At 35.9% G+C, this 25,480-nt stretch overlaps 1 protein-coding gene across 4 annotated transcripts in view; it reads left to right on the top strand.

The window, feature by feature from the left end:
- The window catches only part of LOC111144613 (nuclear receptor binding SET domain protein 3), a 119,889-nt gene that overhangs the window by 73,195 nt on the left and 21,214 nt on the right, over positions 1-25,480 (top strand). For 2 of the 4 annotated variants that reach the window (XM_022498998.1, XM_022498997.1), the window contains exons 8-15: positions 1,943-2,043; positions 4,164-4,209; positions 7,154-7,284; positions 7,662-7,790; positions 8,909-9,035; positions 17,453-17,650; positions 18,120-18,293; positions 22,542-22,688. In XM_022498998.1, the coding sequence (XP_022354706.1) occupies positions 1,943-2,043; positions 4,164-4,209; positions 7,154-7,284; positions 7,662-7,790; positions 8,909-9,035; positions 17,453-17,650; positions 18,120-18,293; positions 22,542-22,688 (1,053 nt within the window). Of the gene's footprint in view, positions 1-1,942; positions 2,044-4,163; positions 4,210-5,115; positions 6,676-7,153; positions 7,285-7,661; positions 7,791-8,908; positions 9,036-17,452; positions 17,651-18,119; positions 18,294-22,541; positions 22,689-25,480 lie in introns of those variants that run through there. The other 2 variants (XM_022498999.1, XM_022499000.1) reach the window with 2 other exon arrangements.

Below are 25,480 nucleotides of genomic sequence, written 5' to 3'. Positions count from 1 at the left end.
TTTTGCTATAGGGACGCCTGGGTGGCTCAGTTGGTTAAGCAGCTGCCTTCAGCTCAGGTCATGATCCCAGCGTCCTGGGATCGAGTCCCGCATCGGGCTCCTTGTTCTGTGGGGAGCCTGCTTCTCCCTCTGCCTCTGCCTGCCATTCTGTCTGCCTGTGCTTGCTCGCTCTCTCTCTCTCTCTGACAAATAAATAAATAAAATCTTTAAAAAAAAAAAAAGTTTTGCTATAAATTTATTTTTTTGTAAGTGAAAGGTAAAGTGGAAGGTTCTAATTCTTTACATCTGGAATAAGCGCAATTCCTTCTTTAAGCAGGTGCTATATTTAGGTTGTAAATTAATGAGTGCTCTAAAGCTTTGACATTGGTTTAAATTTAGTTACCAGCTGTGGTTGATGAGCATATTTTGCCTTTTTAAATGACCATTTTGCTTCTTGTAGAAATAACTTCAGTAGTTGAAAAGTGAGAGAAAAGACTTGATCTCCCTTCAGAAACCAGTTGTATCATCATCTCAGTTGGTGTCAACTACTAGACAGAATTCTTGAGCCTTTTCTAGTAATTTAGGGGGCGCATAGTGTGGCACTGCTAATTTCTGTGATTTGAAGAATTGTATTTGCCTTTATAATAGATTTCTAAACTATTATCCAGAGATGGTCACCTCCTCTCTCTCGGGACACAAATGCAGTACTTTTTAGTGGTTTTAATATGGTAGATTTTATGTGTTCTTTCGGTAGCTTTCAGAACAATTAAAAGAAATCGTGTTGCTTTATTTTCTATAAGATAGATCAAATAACCATCTCTACTTAATGGAACAGTTATGTTGATATCCTCAAAACAAGTGAAGCTATTTTGTTTTAAGCATTTCTATTTTCATTTTGCTCTTTCCTGATAGGTGATTGATGATTATACTAAAGTCTGGATTTCTGGGATACTCAGGTGTCTGTGAGGGTAGGATATCTGTTGTCCTAGTGAATGTTTCCATCAGTATAAGCAGCAGAGTGAGGATGAAGGAAGGAGCCAACACCTTCATTTGTGACTTTTCTGCTAGGAATTAACACAGCTCAGGAACAATACATTAGTATCAGACTACCTCCTTCTTCCCCAAAACAGACATAGTTGGATCCTTTGTTTTGGCTTTGAACTAAGGTGAAGGAAACCATTTACACATAGACAAGAACAATGAAACCACAAAAGATAAAGGTAATGGGGAAGGTTTTATTGAAGTAACTTCTGCCTGCTTTGATAAGAGCTTTCTCCCCTGGCAAGGTGTGGAAGGGTGATTATTATGTAGGAAGGACCATGCAGGTGGTCCGAGCACTGAAAAGATGGAGAACAGCTGCACCGCAGGCATCATTCCTTCTCAGGATTCCAGAATGAATCGTTCCTGACTTAGCGTTCTTTCCAGTTGTGATCTTCATTCTAAGTTTTATCCTGTCCAGAGTTGGGTCCATGTGAGGTTATTTTCTTTTTTTCTGTTTACTTCCAAAAAATTTTACTGTTTAAAAAATACTATTAGTTTCTGTTTTACTATTTAACATGAAAAACCTTGCTAACTTGTTTCGGAAAGTTTTTCATGACTCGTTATTTCTAAAGCTTAACAAGCCCCTTGGCATCCAAATTAATGATGCGGTTTTGGCCACATCTTTGTGCCCTTTTCCTCTGTTGTTGTTAATAATATACAGTAGCAAAAATTCATATAGATACACCAAACACCGTTAAACATTTTACATATAGGGTTAATTTAATTCATTTGTTAAAATGAAAAATATGTAGTACAGATTGAACTTTTAGTGATTTACAGTTGAAAGATCAAAAGTAAAACAAAACAATTATAAAACAAAGTAATGGATAAGAAAAGCAGGGAATTGGATCAAATCTTAACTAAATGAATGTCAAGTCATCCTTAAATGAGTTTTTGTTTGTTCCTTTAAATCACCTCTTAGGCTCAGTAGAGAAGAAGCAACAGAGAAGATCGATTAGAACTCGTTCTGAATCAGAGAAATCTACCGAGGTTGTGCCAAAGAAGAAGATCAAAAAGGAGCAGGTTGGCTTCCTACATGTAGAGAGTTAAAACATTGTATTTGTAAATGTTGTGGCTTATATGGTATCTTAAAAGAAAGAGAAACTTTCCCCAAACTGGGTTTCCTTTTTCTGGACTATCTTATGCTTCTGTCCTAGTAAGTTCCAGTGCCCAGTTCTAATACAGCCATCCCTGTGATTCTGCTTCAGGCATTTTCACAGAAAATAGTCAGGCTTCAGGAGATGGGAAGCCAGTGGTTTAAGATTCTTAAAGAATTCCTCACATTTATTTTGAAATTTCTGTTACGAACAAAATGATTTCATGTTTTCATGATTTTTAGTCCCCCCTGTCCTTTTAAATTTTGATTTTTTGTTTAAGCTGCTGGTATGTATTGTTTTTATTTTTTAAACAAATCAAATTAATTTAACTATGAGAATTATATTTAAGACACAGGTAATCATAGATGATCTGGTTTTTCTGTTGGTATCACAGATTTTTTGGAATGTTATTTTCCCAGTGGAATGACACTCACCTGTGATTGAGTTATCAGAAACACCATTTAATAAGTAAAAACCAAAAAAGAGGGACATTTGACTCAAGGGTATTAAACCAGTGTAATCAATGTAGTAATATGCATATTAAATTACCTTTTCAAAGAAAGTTTTAGAAACCATTATTCCGTGAAATTAAACTCACAATAAGAATTTCTCCTAACTTTTTAAAGTGGAAGAATATCCATTTTTTATAGCCCAGACAGCTGCTGTTAAACAAAAAGAATTCTGAATAGTATTAGTTCCAGTAAGCTTTATATTTTTAAAACCACTTAATATGGAAGTGTGGACTTTTCTATTCAAATTATTTCCTTCACAATTTAAACTTACAAACTTAAAAGGTGATTTTGTGGGTGCTCTATGGTATCTCCAAGCATGTAAAACAATTTTCCCAGGATCATTTAACTAAAATTTAAATAATATCCTAATTTTTCATTCATTTACCATAATTAACTTTCATACTTAGGAAATTATATTCCAAAAAATCTTTCTAAGCTCTTGCAAATCTATAGCATTCATTACCAAAATGAGGTTGTGATTTTTCCAGCTGGTTCCCAAATTCAGTCTGTGACCAGTCAGTTTAAAATTAATTAGCAGAATGAATATAAAAAGTGGGACAAATTGTTAATGCCACTATGTTATAGTTAGTAGTAGAACAATAACAGTGACTGTTTAGAAGATTTTATATTTGTATTACTAATTGTATCTTATAAAAGCGCTTCTGTTGTATGTTTTTTTACCTGTTGTAAAAAAAATAAAAAAAATTTTTAAAAAGCTTAGAACAGTCCTTAAATATTTACAAAATGTGTTTCAACATGCATATCTCACCACATCTTAAAGAAACCTAAAATTCAATTCATAGCTAAAACAGGAACTCCTCCAAACAGCATCATTTCTTTAATTCCAATGGTTCAAGCCGCAGATTACCACGTGTTTTACATATACATTGGCAGAATAACTTCTGATCTCGCTCTCCTAATGTAGGATCAAGACACTGTTCATAAGACACTCAAGAAAGTGCTTTTGCAATATCACAAACTTATTTTCTTAAGTTTGTACTAGCAGCAAAAGTATTGAGCTTCCAGCTGTATGGAGCCCTGTAGCACTCTCTACAGAGAGGGTCCTGATTCCCAGCAACTTAGCTGTGAGTGCAGGCGCGGAAGGGTCTTAAAGTGGCGTGAGTTACATTAACCTGAGTATCATAGTAAGTAAAAATTTATCCTAACGTCTTTGGGGTGGGAGGGGTTTATAGCAACATCGGGGCTGGTTGCAGAAACAACCCCTCTCCTGCCTCCCAGACACTGAGGAAAGGATTCCTGTTCTCTTCATATACCAAGGGAATGGTGGGAAAAGTCTTTGCTAGAGAGCATGTGGCTGTGTGTTGTCACTTGGAATTCAGCGTAGGCAGCTAGGATTTAAACCCTCCCTGACCTTGAGACAGAGAAACTTTACCCAGAAGATGGGACGGAGTTCAGATTTCAGATACATTAATCATTCATCATTACTTAGATTGATGGAAGTATTGTTTTTTTCCCTCTGTTAATTAAAAGTGAAAAAATTCCTTGTTAATGGTATATTTTTCTATCCAAACAGGTTGAAACAGTTCCTCAGGCTACAGTGAAGACTGGATTACAGAAAGGTGAGTTATTATAATGTTGCCTTGCATTTCCTTGATTAAAACCAATTTTTAAGAATTACTTATTTGTACTTCATGTATTTTTGTTTGTCTCTGTAAATCACTGTTGTTGCTCTTCAGTCCAAAATTTGTGTGAAATTGAAGTATTTCCTGGTGTGTATGTATGTGTGTGTGTGTGTGTGTGTGTGTGTGTGTGTTTTAGAGTTGATCTTATTCTGTACCTCCATGTGTAAAGTCTTACTTGTTTTGGTAAATTGGAGAACACCATGTAGACTTGATACTGTTTCTAACTTTTCTCCATAAGATTCTGGGGTTTCACTGGTTTATAAACTAGGGATGTGACGAATCCATTTTTTTTGGTATTCGACTGAATACCGAATAGTAGCTATTAATGTTTGTCAAACATGGACTATGACAAATCAGACAAGACAACCCGATTGAAAAAAATCTTGCCACGTTTATTTTGACAGTGCTGTAAAATCTTTTTTTTTTAATTAAAATGATTTGTAGCATATTTATGGCCATTATTAGATGACCTTATGCAAATCTTATTTGAGATATGCACAAAGTTTAAGAAAGCTTAAACTTATATCCGTATTTTCTGTGTGCAATTTGACTACAGTACAAACTCCATAGCATGATTCGTGCGTTTTTTGGTGAGATCATTCAAACTGTATTTGATACCTGTAGTTTACTCTGGGCAAATTGCATTATTTAAAAAAAAAAAAAAAAACACCAGCCTCTCTGCATTCTCGGGGAGAAGTCTGCAGCGATGGTCTCCGTGGAGATCCTCAGCAGAACTGAACAGCCTCTCGGAGGGAACACTGCTTGGCGGAGCTCCAAGAAAAGACATCGCGATCGCTGCGAGATTAGGAGGCCTGATTGCGTTGTGTTTCCACCATTCCACAGGGTCGGCGGACCGGGGAGTGCAGGGCTCTGTCAGATTCAGTGACAGCTCCGTCTCCGCAGCGATTGAGGAAACTGTGGACTGAGATTCCTGTACAATTTCATCCCAGAAACTCCAGACTTGGAGTCTCCATGCAAGATTTCTTTGTCGGCGGCTCGATAAACAGTTTCTTTGTTTTCAATTTTGATTTCGCCAATCATCATTATTGGCATTTTCCTGCCTGGTTTCTTCTTCAAGACTCTGAACAATTGCTTTAATATTCAGATGATTTTTTTTTTTTTTTTATTTTATTTTATTTTTTGGTCTGAGCTGGATGGGTACAGCTTAAATCATGGGTCCAGCCTAAAAACCACCGTTTAACTTACACTGATCAATTTCAACATGGACTGTTTTTGTTTTTTTGTTTTTTGTTTTTAAATAAAGCATCATTAATGCACATCTGCAGGGTTTTGCCAAACAGCCCAAACTGTATACATTACAATCATTAAAAGCTCTTATTTTTTTTAATATTAGTGCCGTTATCATGGAGAACAGCATGGCAGCTGTCTTTGGCAGTCTGTCGTTTTTCTAGCATTTTCAGAAACTCATCGGAAATGGCGGTACCTGTGTTTTCCCTTCGAAAGCCTCTCAGTACAGCACTCCTGTTCCTCTGTTAAAACTCCTTGTTAATCCAGTGATCTTTTAGGCCAAGGAAATACTTTGTGGTGGTGTTCTGGGTCCACACACCAGCAATGAAGGAGATAGATTTGTGTACTTGTGTTTTTTAATCAGCGTTAACATGGGCAGGCACCCTCATTTATAGATGTAAGGAAACATTCAGTGAAAAAACTTGTAGAATGGGATGTGATAACAAGGTTCCAGTAATCTGAGCAGTCTAAAGAGGCCCACATCCTCCACCACAGAACATGGCTATATTCCAAGTGCTACTCTCACTCAGCCTGTTGCGGATCTTCATGGCCTCAGGAGACTTGTTTCTCCATGGTCTCTTCTGGACTGCACACTTCCACCATAGCTTGCTGGGCTGATCTAGATGTCTGTTTGTTGTATGGAAATTTTGGGGGAAAAAAAAAATCCAAAACACAAACTGTGGGTTGAAATATTAACCGTCTCCTTGGTTCCCTGGTATTCACCGTGCCTGATCTGCACATTTCATCGTGGCTGTTTCTGTATAGCCTATACTGCATTAGCCCAAGAGATTGTTGCTTTGTAACTTTTTGCACTATTGTTTTGGCTGGATTTGTATTACACACAGTTTTAAAAAAAATTCCACACTATTCTCTGCCTTTTTTTTTTTTTTTTTTCATATTTATTCCTTCCCGCACAAATTCCACATAGAGGCCTCTCATCCAGCTCTTCGTGATTTGGCTGCACTTGAACATTGATTGTCCATTACAACCCTCAGCAATGTGCCTCCTAGATGGCATGACATATGTAGATGTGCTGCAGCACTTGTTAATGGTCACAATAAATGCCACTTCACCAAGGAAGTCTCAGATGAACAATTATGAACATCCAAAATTTATTCGGGGGGCAATAATCAACTGAATTGCAAAATTCGGGGGAAAATGGCACTATCCGTGTACGAATCGAATACAAATCAAAGATTTGTCACATCCCTAATAAAAACAAGATGGAGATGTCTCTGCGACCATATTTGTAAGCTACACAGTGTGTTGGGTTTTATGTCTTCCCCCTCCAAATTGAATGGTTCCTTGGATTGCTCCAAATCAATCGGCTGTCCTGTAGTTTTGAAAGAATTGGTTTTTAGCTTGAAACTTAGGCTCTGTTGACTGAAAATAGCTTTAGAGCAGGAGCACTGAATTAAATGTTTTAATAGAGCGGTTGTAAATTAAATCACTCAATATCAGGAAGGTCAGAAGCTTCTGAAGTTTTGACTCGTGACTTCAGCATTACAAAGAGAGCTGTGCTTTTTCCACACTACAGATGAGTTTGGGGAAAGAAATAATCTCCCACAAACAAAAATGAAAACAACAAACCTTAAGCACTATTTTAGGATTAATTTCGGTATGTTGTATTAAGGTGCCAGCGAGATTTCAGATTCCTGTAAACCTCTAAAGAAAAGGAGTCGCGCCTCAACTGATGTAGAAATGACTAGCTCAGCGTACAGAGACACCTCTGACTCCGATTCCAGAGGACTGAGTGACCTGCAGGTAAGTATGTTCAAGGCTCGGGGCACCTTGCTCTCTTTTGCTTTGCAAGATGTACAAAATGCTTTGCCTGACTTATTTGGGGAGACTGCGGAATTTTTTAAATACTCAGAACGAATCATTTTGGTTATCTTGTAATTTACGAATGTCTTAATTTTGCTGATCTCTTATGTAACAAACATAGTTTCTGTGTTTTTAAATTTCAACTACTGTTTCTCTCAAAACATCAGGCAAATGGTATCCAGGGGTTTTAGAAAGAAAGGAAAAAAAAAGAGGTGTCAAGGTTTATTTGAGCAAATCTTGGTAGGATTTTCATAGCACCTCACTTGAAGGAAATTTTTGTTTCATTTTTCTTACAAAGTGTTATGTTTTCCATGTAGGTAGGCTTTGGAAAGCAAGTAGATAGCCCTTCCGCTACTGCAGATGCAGATGTTTCTGATGTGCAGTCCGTGGATTCAAGTTTGTCAAGAAGAGGCGTTGGAGTCAGTAAGAAGGACACTGTGTGTCAGGTAGGCCAGCGACGGATAGCTTGAAATAATTGCTGTTAACAGTCTGCCAGTAATATACTTATCCTTCAGCTGGAGAGAGTAGTATCTTTCTAAATTACATTACTTTAAAGCTATAGGTAAAAGCCATTTCTGGCTCTTTTCTGCCCACACAAGTGCCAATCTTCATTGTGATACTCAGTTATCAATTAGAGGTAAATGGGGGATATCTGGCTGGCTCAGTCGGTAGAACACGCAACTCTTGATCCTTGGGTTTGTGAGTTCAAGCCCCATGTTGGGTCTAGAGCTTACTTACCAAAAAAGTAACTGGCAGATGATTTATTTTAAAAAACATTTTCCTAAATTTAAGTTGGTATTACCTCTTGTGATGTATATTTGCCCTTTTTGAAAAACACTGCTTTGCCCTGTGAAGAAAGGTTCAAGTAGTGCAGATTTCAAAGAAGGAATCATGAAAGATCAAGTATGCCTTTTAAACTTTATACCATATTGGGTCTGGAAATAGTTATCTAATTCAGTGGTTCTTTTTTTTTTTTTTTAATGTATTAAATATAGGCGTCTTCCTATATTTTTATTATTTTTGTCATCATGAGCACTGGATGATGTATGGAACTGTTGAATCACTATATTATACACCTGAAACCAATATAGCATTGTGTTAACTAAGTGGAATTAAAATTAAAACTTTAAAAAAAAATTAACTTCAGTGGTTCTTAAAGTGAGGACCAAGGACCAGTAGCATCAGCATTGTCAGGATACTTGATAGAAATGCAAATTCTTGGGCGCCTGGGTGGCTCAGTGGGTTAAGCCACTGCCTTCGGCTCAGGTCATGATCTCAGGGTCCTGGGATCGAGCCCCACATCGGGCTCTCTGCTCAGCAGGGAGCCTGCTTCCTCCTCTCTCTCTCTGCCTGCTTCTCTGCCTACTTGTAATCTCTGCCTGTCAAATAAATAAATAAAATCTTTAAAAAAAAAAAAAAAGAAATGCAAATTCTTGGGCCCCACTGTAGATCTGCTGAATCAGAAACTGGGAGAGGGACCCAGTAGTCTGAGTCTTAACAGACCCTGCAAGTGATTCTGATACCTGCTAAAGTTTGAGAACTACTGCTTTTTGCCATATTGCAGATCTGTGAAAGCTCTGGTGACTCTCTGATCCCCTGTGAGGGAGAGTGCTGCAAACACTTTCACCTGGAGTGCCTGGGATTGGCATCACTCCCTGATGGAAAGTTCATGTGTGTGGAATGTAAAACCGGTAAGTTTACTTAGTTTGATCAATACGAAAAGACAGGTAGGAAGGAATGTGCCATGCCAGCATCCCCCATGACATCTAGTTCTCTTACCACTGTTATGTAGCTCTCATCCCCCACTCCCACAGATATTTCAACAAATTAAGACCATTCAGAGATTGAGATTCCTAAAATCCAAAGAGTGGTTAGCAATATTACTGTCAAATTCCCTCTTACCAGTGCTTTTATCGTGAATCTATCAAATCATTGAGGTGGATTTGTATCAAAACAACTATGCAAAATATGTAGATTGAATTATTTTTTAGATGGGTTTGTGAGTTTTGTGTTAAATAGATTGGGTTAAAGTCCCTTGACTTTAATATTAAAGACTGGAATAAGCGTCAAACACAATCTATAACCAGGGTTCCTATATTTTTATTGGAAAGGTGGAACTATTGGAAGTTGTTTTTTGGACACTGGGGGTTTTGGATTCACCATTTTTTCTTATCTCCCACCTCATACAGACTACTGCTGATCAAAACAATTTGTGGAGAAAGTTTAACACTTTACCCACAGTCAAAAGGCAACGTATAATGAAACTGAGATTTAAGCCGGGGAAGTAGCTTAACCCCAGATTCTTTACACTTTATTATTGCCTTCTACTGACTTGACTAAGTAGGGTGAAGGTTATATTTCATATGTCATATATCCTAACACAGATACATACGTACATAAACATGGACAAATTAAGCTATAAAACCTGTTTTGAGCATATAACGTGTATTTTCCCCCATATAAAATATTATTTATTACATTTAGACTCTGCAGTAAAATTTTTGAACAGTTTGCCGACTGGCAGCCTCAGGGTCAGATTAGCTGCACATTCTTTTATTTGGCCTTCAAAATGTGTTTTCAGTGTGTGAACAAGAATCAGGCACATATTCCTGGTTCCCCACATTCTCTATCATTCCTTTTTCTAAAATCCTATCGCTCCAGTCACTTAGGTAATCTGCCTGGCCCCTTTAAGCACTTAAGTTGCAATCTCTCTTATAAACTCCTGATAGGAAGGACCATATTTTGTGGTATTAGAATACTCTGAGGGCTTTTCTCCTAACTCTAGAACTCAGCAGAGCAGAATTGTGCCAACAAAGTCTAGATATAATCTACTTTGGCACACATCTATTAGAAAGTTTAAAAGAGAAATTTTTTTAAAAACAATACATAGAGCAAAGTTGGAAGACTTACTTTCTGATTTAAAAATTTGCTACAAAGCAAAAATAATGACAATAATAATTTTTTTTAATTTGAAAAATAAAAATTTACTACAAAGCTACAGTAATTAAAATAATGTGGTATTGGCATGAAGACGGAATTATAAACCAGTGGAATAGAATAAGGATCCCAGAAGTAAACATTCACACATTTGGTCAAATGATTTTTTGACAAGGGTGCAAAGACCATTCAGTGGGAAAGGACAGTCTTTTCAACAAATGGTGCTGGGAAAACTGGGTATCTACATGCAAAAGAATGAAGTTGAAACTTTACCTAACAACAGTGTATAAAAACTAATTCAAATGGATCAAAGACCAAAACATATGAGCTAAAACTATAAAAATCTTAGAAGAAAACATATGGGAAAAACTTCATAACATTGGTTTTGACATTGATTTTCTAGATACAACACCAAAGGCATGGGCAACAAAACAAAAAAATAAACAAATTGGGCTTTATCAAAATTAAAAATTTTGAACACCATGAACAAACTGAAAAAGCAGCCCATAAAATGGGAGAAAGTATTGGCAAATTCCATGTCTGAAAAGGGATTAATGTCCAGAATGTGTAAGGAACTAACGATTCAGCAACAAAAAACCAAACAACCCAATTGGGCAAAGGACTTGGATAGACACTTCTTCAAGGAAGATCTACAAATTGGTCAATAAACACATGAAAAAATGTTCAGTACCATTAGTAATCAGGGAGATGCAAATTAAAATCACCTGAGATGCCACTGCAATGGCTATTATTTAAAAAAAAAAAGAAGAAGAAGAAGAAGTGTTGGTCAGGATATGGAGAAATTGGAATTTTTGTATGCTGTCAGCAGGAAAGTAACATGGTACAACCTCTGTGGAAAAGAGTTTGGCAGTTCCTCAAAAAATTAAAACATAGATTTACTGTATGATTCAACAATTCCACTTCTGGGTGTGTACCCAAAAGAACAGAAAGTAGAGACTCAAACAGATATTTGTACACCCATATTCACTGCAGCATTATTCATAATAGCCAAAGGGTGGAAATGATCCAAGTGTCCACTGATGAATGAATGGATAGATAAAATGTGGTGTGTACATGCTGTAGGATGTTTTTTAAAATGAAATTCTAATACATGGTATAACATGGATGAGCCTCGAGGAGATGACTGTGGATAAAATAAGGTAGTCACAAAGGACAAATATTATTTGATTGCACTTATATGAGATACCTAGAGTAGTAAAATTTATAGAGATAGAAAGTAGAGCAGTTTTTACCAAGGCTGTGTTTTTGTTATTGTTTTGTTTTGTTTGTTTGTTTGGAGTTTGATTTTTATTTTTTTTTAATTAGTTTTAACCAGAGAGAAATGGAGAGTTATTGTTTAAATGGGTATAGAAATTCAGGATGGAATGATGAAAAAATCCTGGAGATAGATAGTGGTGATGGTTGCAAAATAGTGAGTATTTAATTCATGGAACTGTACATTCAGAAATGGTTAAAATGTTAAATTTTATATTGTACATTTTAAACAACAATTTGAAAGACAATTATTTTTTAGTTTTTTAAAAATTGCTTTTGGGGATGCTTGGGTGGCTCAGTCAGTTGAGCATCCCACTCTTGGTTTTGGCTCAGGTCATGGTCTCACTGTTGTGGGATTGAGACCCACGTAGGGCTTCACACTCAGCTCAAAGTCTGCTTGAGATTCTTTCACTTTCCTTCCTTCCTGCCCTTCCCCTTGCATGCTCTCTCTCTCTCTCTCATACACACACACACACACACACACACACACACACACACACACACACACACTTTCTCTCTGAAATAAATAAACTTAAAAAATTGCTTTCGATTTATTTATTATTACATGAAAATTACTTTGATACTAATTTGTTATCTTTCTAACAGATTAGGAGTAAAAGTTTCAAACCATCGTTTAAGATCATTTAGAAAGTTTTCTTCTGTTTATCAAAAGACAGATCCTTTGCATGTAGAAAATATTATAGGATACATACCTAGTAAGTTCTTATACTATTACTTTTTTTTTTAAAGATTTATTTATTTATTTATTTATTTGACAGACAGAGATCACAAGTAGGCAGAGAGGCAGGCAGAGAGAGAGGAGGAAGCAGGCTCCCTGCTGAGCAGAGAGCCCGATGTGGGGCTCGATCCCAGGACCCTGAGATCATGACCTGAGCCGAAGGCAGAGGCTTTAACCCACTGAACCACCCAGGAGCCCCTTATACTATTACTTATTATTGTTTAAGACAAATGTGATTTCTGGAAAGAAAGCACTTTCATTTGACCTTGTGAATAAATGTATAATAATCAAGTTTACTTATTAATTATTATAAATGAAGACCCTGTCCTACTGAGAAGGGAGGATATTAGAAGCACTCATATCCTAGGGCTCTAAACTTAAGTCTTAAAGGGGTTTGATAGTTCAGCTATTAGTATAACAGTGTCATGGGTTATAACAGTTTTTGTTTATATTAGACCTATTTTGATCATTATGTAAATAAAAGCCTTTTTTTTTCTTTACATAGGGCAATTTAATCATTTTGGCAAAGTTTAACCTTTAAAATTTTTTAAATTTCTCAAAGTTATTTTAAAAATAATACTATCACTTTCATATATACATACATGTTAATATAAATTTGAAATTATAGATTTGTAACAAGATAACAACCAAAAAAACCTTACCATACTTTATTTACAATAAAGCCAGTATAAAAGATACATATTTGAACATCAAAATTGTAAGTACTAACTTAAAAGAATTTTTTTTTTTTTAAGATTTTATTTATTTATTTGTTAGAGCACAAGAGCAGGGTGAGGAGCAGAGGGAGAAGCAGACTCCCGATATGAAGCTCTATCCAGAGACTCCAGATCATTACCTGAGCCAAAGGCAGATTCTTAACTGTCTGAGCCACCCAGGTGCCCCTTTAAAGAATTTTTATAATTCAGTCAATTTGTAAAGGTCAGGTACTTCCAAAATAAAATCTTTCTGTAAAAAAATCAAAACATAAAACTATTTCATTAATAGAAAAAAACTATTCCATTTTTTTCAGATTTTTTATAGCATTATAAGAAAAATGGGCAAAAGACTTGAACACTTTCCAAAAGATGATATCCAAATAGCCAGTAAATAATCACTTAAAATTCTGTACGTAAAATGGACACACAGTGAAAACTCCTATCCTAATAAAAGAGGCAGAAAATTACCCACAGAAAAGACAATTACCTTCAAAGAGTAACAAAAGAAATAACAAAAATGTTACAATTTGCAGTTCTTTGTTTACAACTAAACATTTTTTTCTGTATCTTTATTGAGTCTCTAGTGGATGATCGGTTCATGGTTTGTCTATTTGTGTATTGTGGTAGTAAAGATGTTCCTTGCATTTGTTAGTATTTTAAATTTATTTCTAATTAGACAAATAGTATATAAATACCATCTTAAGAAAATGTTATAATTATAGTTCAAGCAGGTGTGTGTACACCCACACACACCTACACACACTTATGTAACATTTTTGTGTGTATGGTAACAAAAATGTATTAATCGTTCTGCAGCTTGCTTTTTTCACTATCTTGGAGCTCTTTTTATGTCAATACAAATATGTTCTATTTAATTTACTACATAGTGTTCCATAGTATGCATATATTACAGTTCTATGCATATATTACTATTCTCCTATTGAAGGACATTCGAGTTGCTTTCAGTTCTTTGCACTTACAAACAGTGCTTCAGTCAACTTGCTTTTACATGTACAAGTCTTCCCCGACATAGACAGCAAAAACAGAACTTCTAGGTCACAGAAAGTGAATGTACAATTGATACAGGGATACTGCCCTGTAGCCTTATAAGGTAGTTCCTTCCAACCTGAACTCCTACTAGCAATATATCAGAGCACCGTTTCCTGTACTCCATCCACAGTTTGTATCATCAAACACTTTTTCCTTGTTTGATGAATTTTTAAAATGTTACTTGGGTTTAATTAACATTTATCTGATTACTAGTGAAGTTGAGGGTTTTTTTTTTCACATGTTTATTGGCTGTTTGTCTTTCTGCTTTCTGTAAACTGCCTCTTCATATTCTGCCCACTTTATTTATTTATTTATTTATTCAGTCAGTCAGTCATTTTTAAGTAAGCCCTCTGGCTCAATGTGGGGCTTGAACTCACCACCCAAGATCAAGAGTCACATGCTATACTGTCTGAGCCAGCGAGGCACTCCTGCCCACTTTTTTATTAGGCTGTTCTGTTTCTATATTGATTCATAGTTCTGTATAAATCTTGTTCAGTTACCTTTGCTTATTTGTTGCATATATTTTCTCCGTATGTGATGTATTTTTCCACATCTGCCCTGTTTCTTCTTTTTTTTACCTGTTCTATTCTAATTGACATTATTTCTAGCTTTGAATGTTTGGCAGATTGTAGAACCTTCTGAGCTTAAAGTTTTCTTTGTAGGAAGGCTTTTAATTATAGGTTCAATTTTTAAATAATTTATAAAACTATTCATGGGTGTTGGTAATTATGCATTTTTAAGAATCTGTCCGTTCATGTAAATTTTCAAATTTATTGATAAAAATTTAGTGATATCCTTTTGTTTTTTTAATAGTTGTAGGATTTGTAGTGATGTACCATTTCTCATATTGTTAATATTGGTTCCTTTTCTCCCTTTATTAGTCACTCTTGCCAGAGATATCAGTTTTATTAATCTTTTTCAAAAAAACAATTGTTGGGTTTTTTAATCCTTCCCAATGTATATTAATTTCACTTCATTCTTGAAGAGTGCTTTTACTGGATATAAAATGCTGGCTTAGTAACAGTTTTCTTTCAGCCCTTTAGAGATAATGTCCCATTGTTTTCTGACTTCCATTTTTCCCTTGCTATCAGCTCTCAGTCTTATTGTTGCTTCTTAGAAGGTCATTCATTGTCTTTTCTGTGGGTATTATTAATATTTGTTTTAATAAATAAATTTTATTTTTCTTTGTTCTCTTTGTTCTTGATTTACTACAGTTTGAATAAGATGTGCAGTTGTGATTTTCTGTTTTATATTAGGATTATGAGTTTTCGTTTTATGTCTTTTTTTACATATGGAAATTATAAGTGACTAATGGAATCTGTCTTGTCTTTGGTAATTTCTTTTACTTATTCTTAGTTGGGAAGACCTTCCCATTCTCACCTCCCATACCTTGAAAAATTCTGTTCTGGGTTTTCTATGGATTAATTTTATTATCGAGTGAGAAGTGAAGATATAATTTTTTTTTTTAGTGCCTATCTCCAAATTGATGAACAGTTATTCTAGCAGATCAGTTATTATAGCAAATCAATTATTCTAGCCAAATTTATTAAATAACCCTTGAAGCATTCCATGCTCATGGATTGAAAGAAAAAACATTGTTAAAATTTCTGTACCACCGAAAACAATCTATACATTTAATGCAATCCCTGTCAGAATACCACCAGGATTTTTCTCAGTGCTGGAACAAGCAGTCCTAAAATTTGTGTGGAACCACAAAAGACCCAAATAGCCAAAGCAATCCTGAAAGCCTCACAATTCTGGACTTCAAGCTATATTACAAAGCTGTGGTCATCAGAACAGTATGGTACTGGCACAAAAACAGACACATAGATCAGTGGGCAGAACAGAGAACCCAGACATGGACCCACAAACTGTATGGTCAACTAATCTTCAACAAAGCAGTTAAGAGTATCCAATAGAAAAAAGACAGTCTCTTCAACAAATGATGTTGGGCAGACTGGACAGCCACATGCAAAAGAATGAAACTGGACCGCTTCATACATCATACACAAAAATAAATTCAAAATTGATGAAAGACTTAAGTGTGAGACAGGAAACCATAGAAATCCTAAAGGAAAACACAGGTAGAAACCTCTTTGAACACAGCCTTAGCGACTTCTTATTGGACATGTTGCCATAGGCAAGGGAAACAAAAGCAAAAATGAGCTATTGGGACTTTATCAAGATAAAGATCTTTTGCACAGTGAAGGAAACAATCAACAAAACTAAAAAGCAGCCTATTATTAAATAGGAGAAGATATTTTCAAATGATATAGCTGATAGAAGGTTAATATCCAAAATCTATAAAGAACTTCTCAAACTCACACCCAAAACAAATAATCCATTTAATAAATGGGCAGAAGACATGAATAGACACTTTTCCAAAGAATACATCCAGATGGCTAACAGACACATGAAAAGATGTTCAACATCACTCATCATCAGGGAAATACAAATCAAAACCACTATGAGATACCACCTGGCTGAAATTAATAACACAAGACACAACAGATGTTGGCAAGGATGCAGAGAAAGGGTAACCCTCTTGTTAGGATGCAAACTGGTGCAGCCACTCTGGAGAACAGTTTGGAGGTTCCTAACAAAGTTAAAACTAGAACCACCCTATGATCCAACAATTGTACTACTAGGTATTTACCCAAAGGATACAAAAATACAGATTTGAAGGGATACGTGCACCCAGTGTGTACAGCAGCATTTTCAACAATAGCCCAACTATGGAGAGAGCCCAAATGTCCATCAACTGATGAGTGGATAAAGAAGATGTGTGTGTGTGTGTGTGTGTGTGTGTGTGTGTGTGTGTGTGTGTGTAATGGAATATTATTCAGCCATCAAAAAGAATGAAATCTGGCCATTTGCAAGGATGTGGATGGAGGTAGAGGGTATTATGGTACGTGAAATAAGTCAGAGAAAGACAACTACTGTCACTCGTGAGGAATTTAAGTAAGAAAACATAAACATATGGGAAGGGGAGAACTAAAAAGAGAGAGGGAAACAGGCCATAAATGACTCTTAACTATAGAGAATAAACTGCTGGGTGATGGAGAGAGGTGGTGGGGAATAGGCTAGATGGGTGATGGGTATTAAAGAGGGCACTTTTTATAATGAGCACTGGGTGTTGCATGTAAATGATGAATCACCGAATTCTCCAGAAACCAGTACTGCACTGTAAATTAACTAAAATTTAAAAATGAATTAAAATAAATAACCTTTTAATTTAGCGACTTATTTTTCAATACCTTTTTTTTGTATGTGAAATTCTTACACATAATAGTACCGTCTCTTTGGGGAGTAGCTCTTTGATGTCATTTGCTGCTTCTATTTAAAAAGAATACGCTTTATTTAATCTGTGTTTTCTCAACCAATTTTTCAGGACAGCACCCTTGTTTTTCATGTAAAGTGTCTGGTACAGATGTGAAGCGTTGTTCTGTTGGCGCTTGTGGGAAATTTTATCATGAAGCCTGTGTCCGCAAATTCCCCACTGCCATCTTCGAATCAAAAGGGTTCCGCTGTCCTCAGCACTGCTGCTCTGCCTGTTCCATGGAGAAAGATATCTACAAAGCAAGTAAAGGTAAAACAGAGTTAAAAAGGGGGACTAAGGTTTTTTTTCAAGTGCAGTAGCTAATAATAAGCACATCATTTTAAAGAGTATTAGGTAATTATCCATCTCTGCATCTGTAGATATAACCACTCAGCCATAATAGCACGGTAAGTAGAGATTAGGTTCTAATTCAGATCATGAGAAGAAAATTCCATACATTCAAAGTTACCCTTGAAAATTTCTTTCACAGGTGATACTGAGACCACCATCTCTCCAGCCCTGGAGCAAACAAGTTTTTCTTTGAGTGATCTCTCAATGGGTCCTGCGTTTAGGGTCCTGCGTAGGAATAACAGAACCACATGTGTGGAGAAAAATATTATCTTACCATAACAGCATCATCACACAGAACCCAAAAGAGCCCAAATCCAAAAAGCTAATTTATAGCCAGCTGATTCCTAATTATGTAGATTTTGTTTTTTTCTGGTTTGTCTTTAAACAGGTCGCATGATGCGGTGTTTGAGATGTCCAGTAGCCTATCACTCTGGAGATGCTTGCATTGCTGCTGGCAGCGTATTTGTGTCTTCCTGCGTGCTCATCTGTAGTAATCATTCCAAACGGAGCAGCAGTTCTTCCTCTGCCATAAATGTAGGCTTTTGTTTCGTTTGTGCGAGAGGTGAGTGTCAGTCCTTTCCCCTTCTTTCTTTGAGTTCATTGGCATATTTCTCCATCAAACTAGACTTTCAGTAATATCCCTGAGAGAGTAACACTTTTCAGTAGTCCCTTTTGTAACATTAAACATTCAAATTGTTAGAACATTAATTCTTCTCTAAACTAATGTCTGCATTTTTTGAATAATTTAGAATTACAGATAAGCTCTTAGTGTTTCTGTATGGAGCATCAAAAGATTAATCTATTCCCTTCTGCAAACAATTCTATTCAAAGTAGACTCTTTCCATGTCATATTCTTTAATCCAGAGTTTTTGCCTGATTGAGATTTCACTTGGAAGGCAAGAGGAGCACATTTATTTTTTAATTGTTTATGTTGTATTTTATCATATTTTGGTCTGGCATTGAGGAAGGCCTGATGGGATACAGCCAAGACAGCATATGTGGCAGTGGTAGCTAAGAGCCAGCAACACAAGCTTTCTTACTTGCCACCTGTTGATATTTAAGTATGCCAAGAGACTGACCAAGTAAGAGCAATATTGTGTCCTTGAGGGGGTCAGTGAACTTGAGTTTGTGAAAAATATAAAATAGAATTTCTTTAGTTGAATATATTACAGAATATTCAGTTTTACAGAGTATCTCAGCTGTATTATAATAAAACAACTTCTAGTATTTATTAAACATTTTAGAAATTAATGAATATCCCCTAATGCAGTTTGGTTTGTTTTTGGTTTTGGTTGTTTGTTTTTTTAAATAAAAAGTGCCACGTTTTCTGAACGTACCCTAGTGGTGAAATAATTGAAAGGACTTCAAGGTGTATCAAGCTTATTAAATTATATTTAGACTAAACTGAAGATGAGGTGTTTGGTTTGGTTTTGGTTTTATTTGGTTTTGTTTGTTTTTTGGCTTTAGGCGATAGTTCTTTTAATTTGGTGAAAGTACTCTAAAGTATTTTAAAATAGAATTTAGGTAGTGTGACAGATCTTGAGTTGTTTTGGTTTTGTGTCTTTTGTTTAAAAAAAAAAAAAAATAGCCAGAGGAGGTTGGTAGTAAAAGATTAAGTAAGTGGCAGCCCTTCTGGCAGCCAGCTGAGTCCATTGTATGTACAGCCTTCAGTTTGCCAGAGTTTGTGGTGAGCACTTGGGGCTGTCTCCCATTAGAGAGGGAACATTGTGTCTTTCTTTAGCAGAGCCAGAACAGCTGTATTCTGCTCTGAAACCTGGCTGTTACCTGGAGGAGTAGGTCTGAAATGTTTTGTGCCACATTATAATAGGTGGCAGAAAGGATTCAAAATCATCCAAAGAAATAAAAAGTCACCCCTGATGTCTTTACGGTCTCCCCATGCCCAAGAAAGTAATGGTAGTTTGGAAATAGTGAGTTATCAACTGAATGGCTAGCTTTAGAGACTTTACACAGATGAGTGTCAGTGATAACATGAAGTCTGTTATCGCCTTGTAAACGTTTTATTCTTTGTTGCTGGGCACTTAATATTACTTGCTTTTACTGGGGCTCATGCTAGAGAGTGTGTAACTGAGCCAACATTTTATTTTATTAAATTTATATATTTGAGAGAGAGCAACAGCAAGAGAGTGAGGGAGAGTGCGCATGAGCAGAGGGGTGGGGAGGCAGAGGGAGAAGCAGGCTCTCCAAGCAGGGAGCCAGATGTGGGGCTCGATCCCAGGGCAGCCACTTAACTGACTGGGCTACCTAGGCACCCCTGAGCCAACATTTTAAGTGTCAACTTTATAATTATCATGTTGGCTTACTTGGAGTATGTTCTGAATCAAGTACCATCAGTATATGAACTTCTTTCTTTTCATTCAACAATTGAGAAACATTTAAAACCGGTATTTTCAATTAAAGATAGGCAGAAAAATGGCCCTTTGTCAAGGAGCCTAGTTTTGTAGAGACTAACCATTATAAATTTAGCTTAAATGCCATGATTAAAAGCTTGAAGTAATGCAAATGAGGGGAAAACTCATGTTTTACAGGATCTGTATTTGTATCTTACCAATTTGACAGATATCTGAAAGATATACTATATTTAAATGCCTATGTAATCAAGATTATTTAATTCTCAAATATTTTAACTGAAACTTTGTACAGTAAAGAGAAACTTTCATTTTCCTTTCCAGCAGTTTATAGAAATTTATTCTAAATAGATCAGATGTTGGGATTTGAGAAGGCTAAGTCAACAGTTTTTACAAGTAAATAATATGTATTCTCTCGTCAGTTTTTTTTTTTTTTAATTTTTATTTATTTATTTGACAGACAGAGATCACAAGTAGGCAGAGAGGCAGGCAGAGAGAGAGGAAGGGAAGCAGGCTTCCCGCTGAGCAGAGAGCCCGACGCGGGACTCGATCCCAGGACCTCGGGATCACGACCCGAGCCGAAGGCAGCGGCCCAACCCACTGAGCCACCCAGGCGCCCTCTCTCGTCAGTTTTTACAGAGGTCTCCTTAAAAAAAAAAGAGACCTGATTGTACTAAATCCACACATATAAAAGGAGGCTTTAATTGTGTATGTTTTGGTATTAGAAAACTTTGTTTTGCTTTTGTTTCTTGCCTTATGTGGAGTTTTGCCCTCCTCACAAAGGATTTTTCTTAGTTCATGGTTATTGGTTGTTTAAAATCGTTCAGCTAATTCTTAAGGACTGAATAAATATCTAGAAATGTTTTTAGAAATGTTTCAAGGTTCAGAGGAACATTGCTCCTTCCCTGACCCTCATGGTGCCATAGAAGAATGTTCAGTCATATTTCAGTGTAGTGTACATACATCCTTTAGGGATTCTTTCCAATCTGGGCAGGTGGGGGATGGTGGTAGTGGTGGGTGTTGTAAAATCAAGTTACTTAACATTCTCTCCCTTTCTTTGTAATAGTAATTTATAATGGAGAAGGTAGATTAGGGCTTTCTTTTCATTTTAATAAATACTAACAATTTTCTGGTATCTGTAAATCGAACTCTACTGGATATGCAATCCGACTGAACTGTCACAGTTGCCTTAAGGAGTTATTTCCCCATTTTATGTGGATGAGAACACTGAAGCACAGATTACATCATTTACCTGAAGGTCACAGAAGTTTAAATAGAGGGACTAACATTTGCACCCTATCTTTCTCATTTCAGTCCCACTGTTTTTTACACTACACTGCTTCTCTCTATTAAATGCATAAAATTCATTTGACATTATATAACCTTTTTTAGAAGACTTTTGTGCTATTACCAGTTAGCAATTTTAAGTTCCATTCTGTCCTCCAGGTCGGAGATGTTTCTTAAATCTTTCTCGGTGTAGGGTAGCACCCATGGCAAAAAGTAAATGGTAACCCCTTGAAAAACAAAACTCTTACCTCTTCTCAAAATGATCTCTATAAAACTGCTGTCATGATCTGTATTGTGAAGTCCAGATCACTGTAAACTGTCTAATCACGAAACAGAAATGTTCCCTGGTCTCACTTCCCTAGGTTTAGGAGTGGCCTGTAATGAACTCAGCAAAGGGTAAGTGGATGGGAGGGAGAGGAGAAGTGGGTGTCACAAGTGGGTTAGAGCAGATCTTCTATTTCCCTCCAAATAGGATAGCTGGATTGATAGATCAGAAGAACTGTCTTAATAAACCCTTGGGTTGGTTATCACTTTATATCATGGCAGGGAAAAAGTGTAAATGGTTTGCGTTACCTTAGTGAAGTTCAACAAATTGTGGCTCCTTTAGAATCATGTATCATGCTGATAGAGAACAGCTTCATTATCTGGCAGAGAAAGCTAGAATTTATTTGAGATTATCTCAAGATAGGACTAGAGAACAGGAGAGACTCAATTCTGCCTTTTGGTATTACTTGATACGTTGAAGGTGGATCCGTGTCTCTACCATGTTATGTAAATAACTCTTATTTGCTATTAGGTGATATGTCATTTTATTTCTTTGGATTGTCATCATAGTACTTGTAAATATTAAGGAATGTAGCTTTGTCTTCCATAGGGGGTTTTAAGTATGACTTCAGATGCAGTTTAGATCTCCAAATTAACTTGCAGTTTTCTTCTGGGTGTGTAGGTTTTTAAGGGATAAGGCACTGAGTAGCTCAAACTCCCTTAAACAATTCTGGCAACACTCTTCCGTCAGATCTTTCTTTTTCTTCATATTCTCTTTCCCCCACCCCCAACTTTTAGCACAGCTACGTAATAGGTGTTGGTTTATTTTTTTTCCCTCATGGAATCATGGGTAGTTTCATTGCAGCTCATCTCTTTCTGTTTGTTTCGTATAGGGCTGATAGTTCAGGACCATTCAGACCCCATGTTCAGTTCATATGCCTATAAGTCCCACTACCTACTGAATGAATCAAATCGTGCAGAGTTGATGAAATTACCTATGATTCCTTCTTCGTCAGCTTCCAAAAAGAAATGTGAGAAAGGTAATAATCAAAATAGTTTATCTCTTTTATTTTTGCATTTCCTTTTTTTTTTTTTTTTTTTTTCTCTTTAAATGAAGGGGGGAAATGTATGCCTGTCAAACACCATCTGTTGCTTTTGGTAAATTCTACCTTGGTGGTTGTGACTGTGTCTTCATATGGCTGCAACATTATTAAAAAGGGCTTAAAATAATTCCATTATTACAAATTCTTACCTACTTACTCTTCTCCTTGAATAAATTCTCACACATTCCATATATCTGTGGGTTATTAAAATTGAAAAGCTAGGATTTTGCTTTATATATAGAAAGATATTCCAAAGGCTCTTTCTCTTCTGCCTGATGTAGAACTACCATTCATGTTAGAAAAGAATAGACGTGACGTAAATTGTTCTGAACTTCCACCTAAAAAACGAGGGTAGGTTATTAAGAGAGGGAGACCAAGAAATTGATACTTAAAATTTTGATTTTAGGGTCTATGCTGTCCTTTTGTTTCTTAAATGTTTTTATTAAGATGCTATGAAAACTTGTTGCCCTTCTCTTAGGAGTCTGGGGAGATTGACCCAAATGGGTATTGAAAGGCGACCCAGTTCAACTGAAGAATTGCTTATGGATAATTTATCTACAGAGAACCAAGAGCTAAATGTATATTTCTATTCTCCCAGTTAATTTAACCTGTAGAAGGAACCCATTCCTTGTATTTAGCTTTACATAGCCTACTTGTAACACAGGGAAAAAGTAATTTAACAGTACTGTATTACTGAGGGAGTTATTATCCCAGAGGGTAAAATGAATTATCTCGAAGGTGAAGGCCTTTACCTGTATACATTCCCTTTATGATCTGGGGTTCAGGTTCAGAATCTTTAAAGAAAAATTAATACCTACCTAATAGACTGGGTATGTTTGAAATAAATTTTTTTTCATTCATTGTGTTGCCTGCTTGATGTGTCTTTTTTCTTTGTCAGACATCTGAAATGGCAACCCATGACTAAAAGAAAATACAACTAACTAAACAGTGTGACTAGAACCTGTGGAGAAGTAGCTCGGAGAGAGTATTGGCTTGCTTGCTTGCTTGTTTGTTTCTTTTCCGTTGAAGTCAGAGGATGTCACCTGACTGGTGATACCACCTACTTCTAAAACAGAGATGGACAGAGCGGTCTGACTAACTCCATAATGCAATAAAATTAGACTACCCGAGGCATTAATTTTGGGAAATGCCTTGTTTCCTACTGGCGCCTTTATAAAATTAGATTAATTCAATTGTTTCTTACGTTGTTTTCAGTACTCAGTATTGACCTTGACATGAATTGAAATTATTTTGAGCCCTCTCTTTGCTTAGCTTGAACCATGTCTTACTTCTTTCATCCTAAAGCAATTTTCTTGCATAGCACTAAGGTGGATTGTTCATATTTTCATTTTTTCTATTTTTCTTGTGTATTTTTTGTCTAAAAATCGTGGTGATTTTCATTGACGATTCTGGGTCTGTATTTCCTCTGAAACAAGACTTTTAAGTTTTAATTTTAATTAAGGACTATTCCATTATGTTAAAAAATGGCCAGGCTGACTTTTCCACATCAGCTCTAATAATCACATGTACTCTAAAGCGGTTTGCTAAGACTGCTTTCCCTACTGGTCATTCCTTTCTGATGGAGAAATCAGTTATCTCATATTTACTTGAAATTTAACAGAATTCCCTACCTAGGCTAAGAGCATTCAGGCAGCTAATCTGTAGCTTGGAGAATTGGAACAATGAATCCATATTGAAACTGCGAAGGGAAAAAAATCTCAATGATTAAAGCAGAAGCTTTTAAGCAGAGGAAATATAGTAATTTATTTCATCCCTGATTGTATATAGATTTTCTTTTTGTTTTTTGTTAATCAGTTAGACGTTTGAAAGTCTACAGGAAGAAAAGATTTTCTGGAAAATTGATAGCAAACCCTCAAAAGGTTAGAGCTGTGATTTCATAAAGTTGTGTAGAGGGCTCTTAACCTTTTGCTTATGAGATTTTAAATCTCAGTATATTCATGGGTTATGGACCTGATTTTCCAATAGAATTAATTTTTTTTTTGTAAATGTCTATGTTATATTTTATCTTCAGTGGTTAACATCCTTCTCTGTCACTTGTTGAAATACCTGTTAGAAATAGCTAACCTTCCCCCAAATCTCTTTTATTTCTTTGCACTTAAAAATATTCTTTTGTTTTGTTTGCTGCACTTGTTTTGGTCTTAATCCAGAGATCATTTTGTGTATTTCAAAGGAAAGGATTTTGCTAGGAGAGGGATCTCCTTGAGTGTGGTACTTCATTCTACAGTGACATTTACTTAGTTTTATGCTATAAAGCAGTGGTTCTCAATATGAAGTCAGAAAAAGTTATGTAAACAATTTTTGAACTATGTTTAATATTTCAGAAAATCTAACAGAATCACACATTTGCGCAAAATAAGGCTGCATATGTTTCTTTATATTTGGCTATGATTTGAACAACTTAATGTGATAAGACTAATTTTACTATTGGGATCAGAACCTCTGATTGGCAGTTATATATTTCTTTGGTTAATAAAAACAGGAGAAATTGTTACCTTTAACAGGGGTTTTGATTCTGGTTTTTTTGTTTGTTTGGGCTGGCTTTTTGTTTTTTGGGTTTTGTGGTTTTTTTACTTTTTGCTGCTGTTGTTTTTTTGTTTGTTTTTTTTTTTGATAAAATATTAAAAAAACATGAGTCCCTGAGGAAGGGAAAGGGGATCCTTGGTGATGAAAAGTTGCAAACCACTGCTGTATAGCTTGTTTGACTTTAT

This window comes from Enhydra lutris, unplaced genomic scaffold (assembly GCF_002288905.1).
Source record: "Enhydra lutris kenyoni isolate GAN:26980312 unplaced genomic scaffold, ASM228890v2 scaffoldscaffold11, whole genome shotgun sequence".
Lineage (NCBI taxonomy): Eukaryota > Metazoa > Chordata > Mammalia > Carnivora > Mustelidae > Enhydra > Enhydra lutris.
The sequence above is the reverse complement of the archived record's forward strand: the minus strand, read 5'-3'. Positions and strand labels throughout refer to the sequence as shown.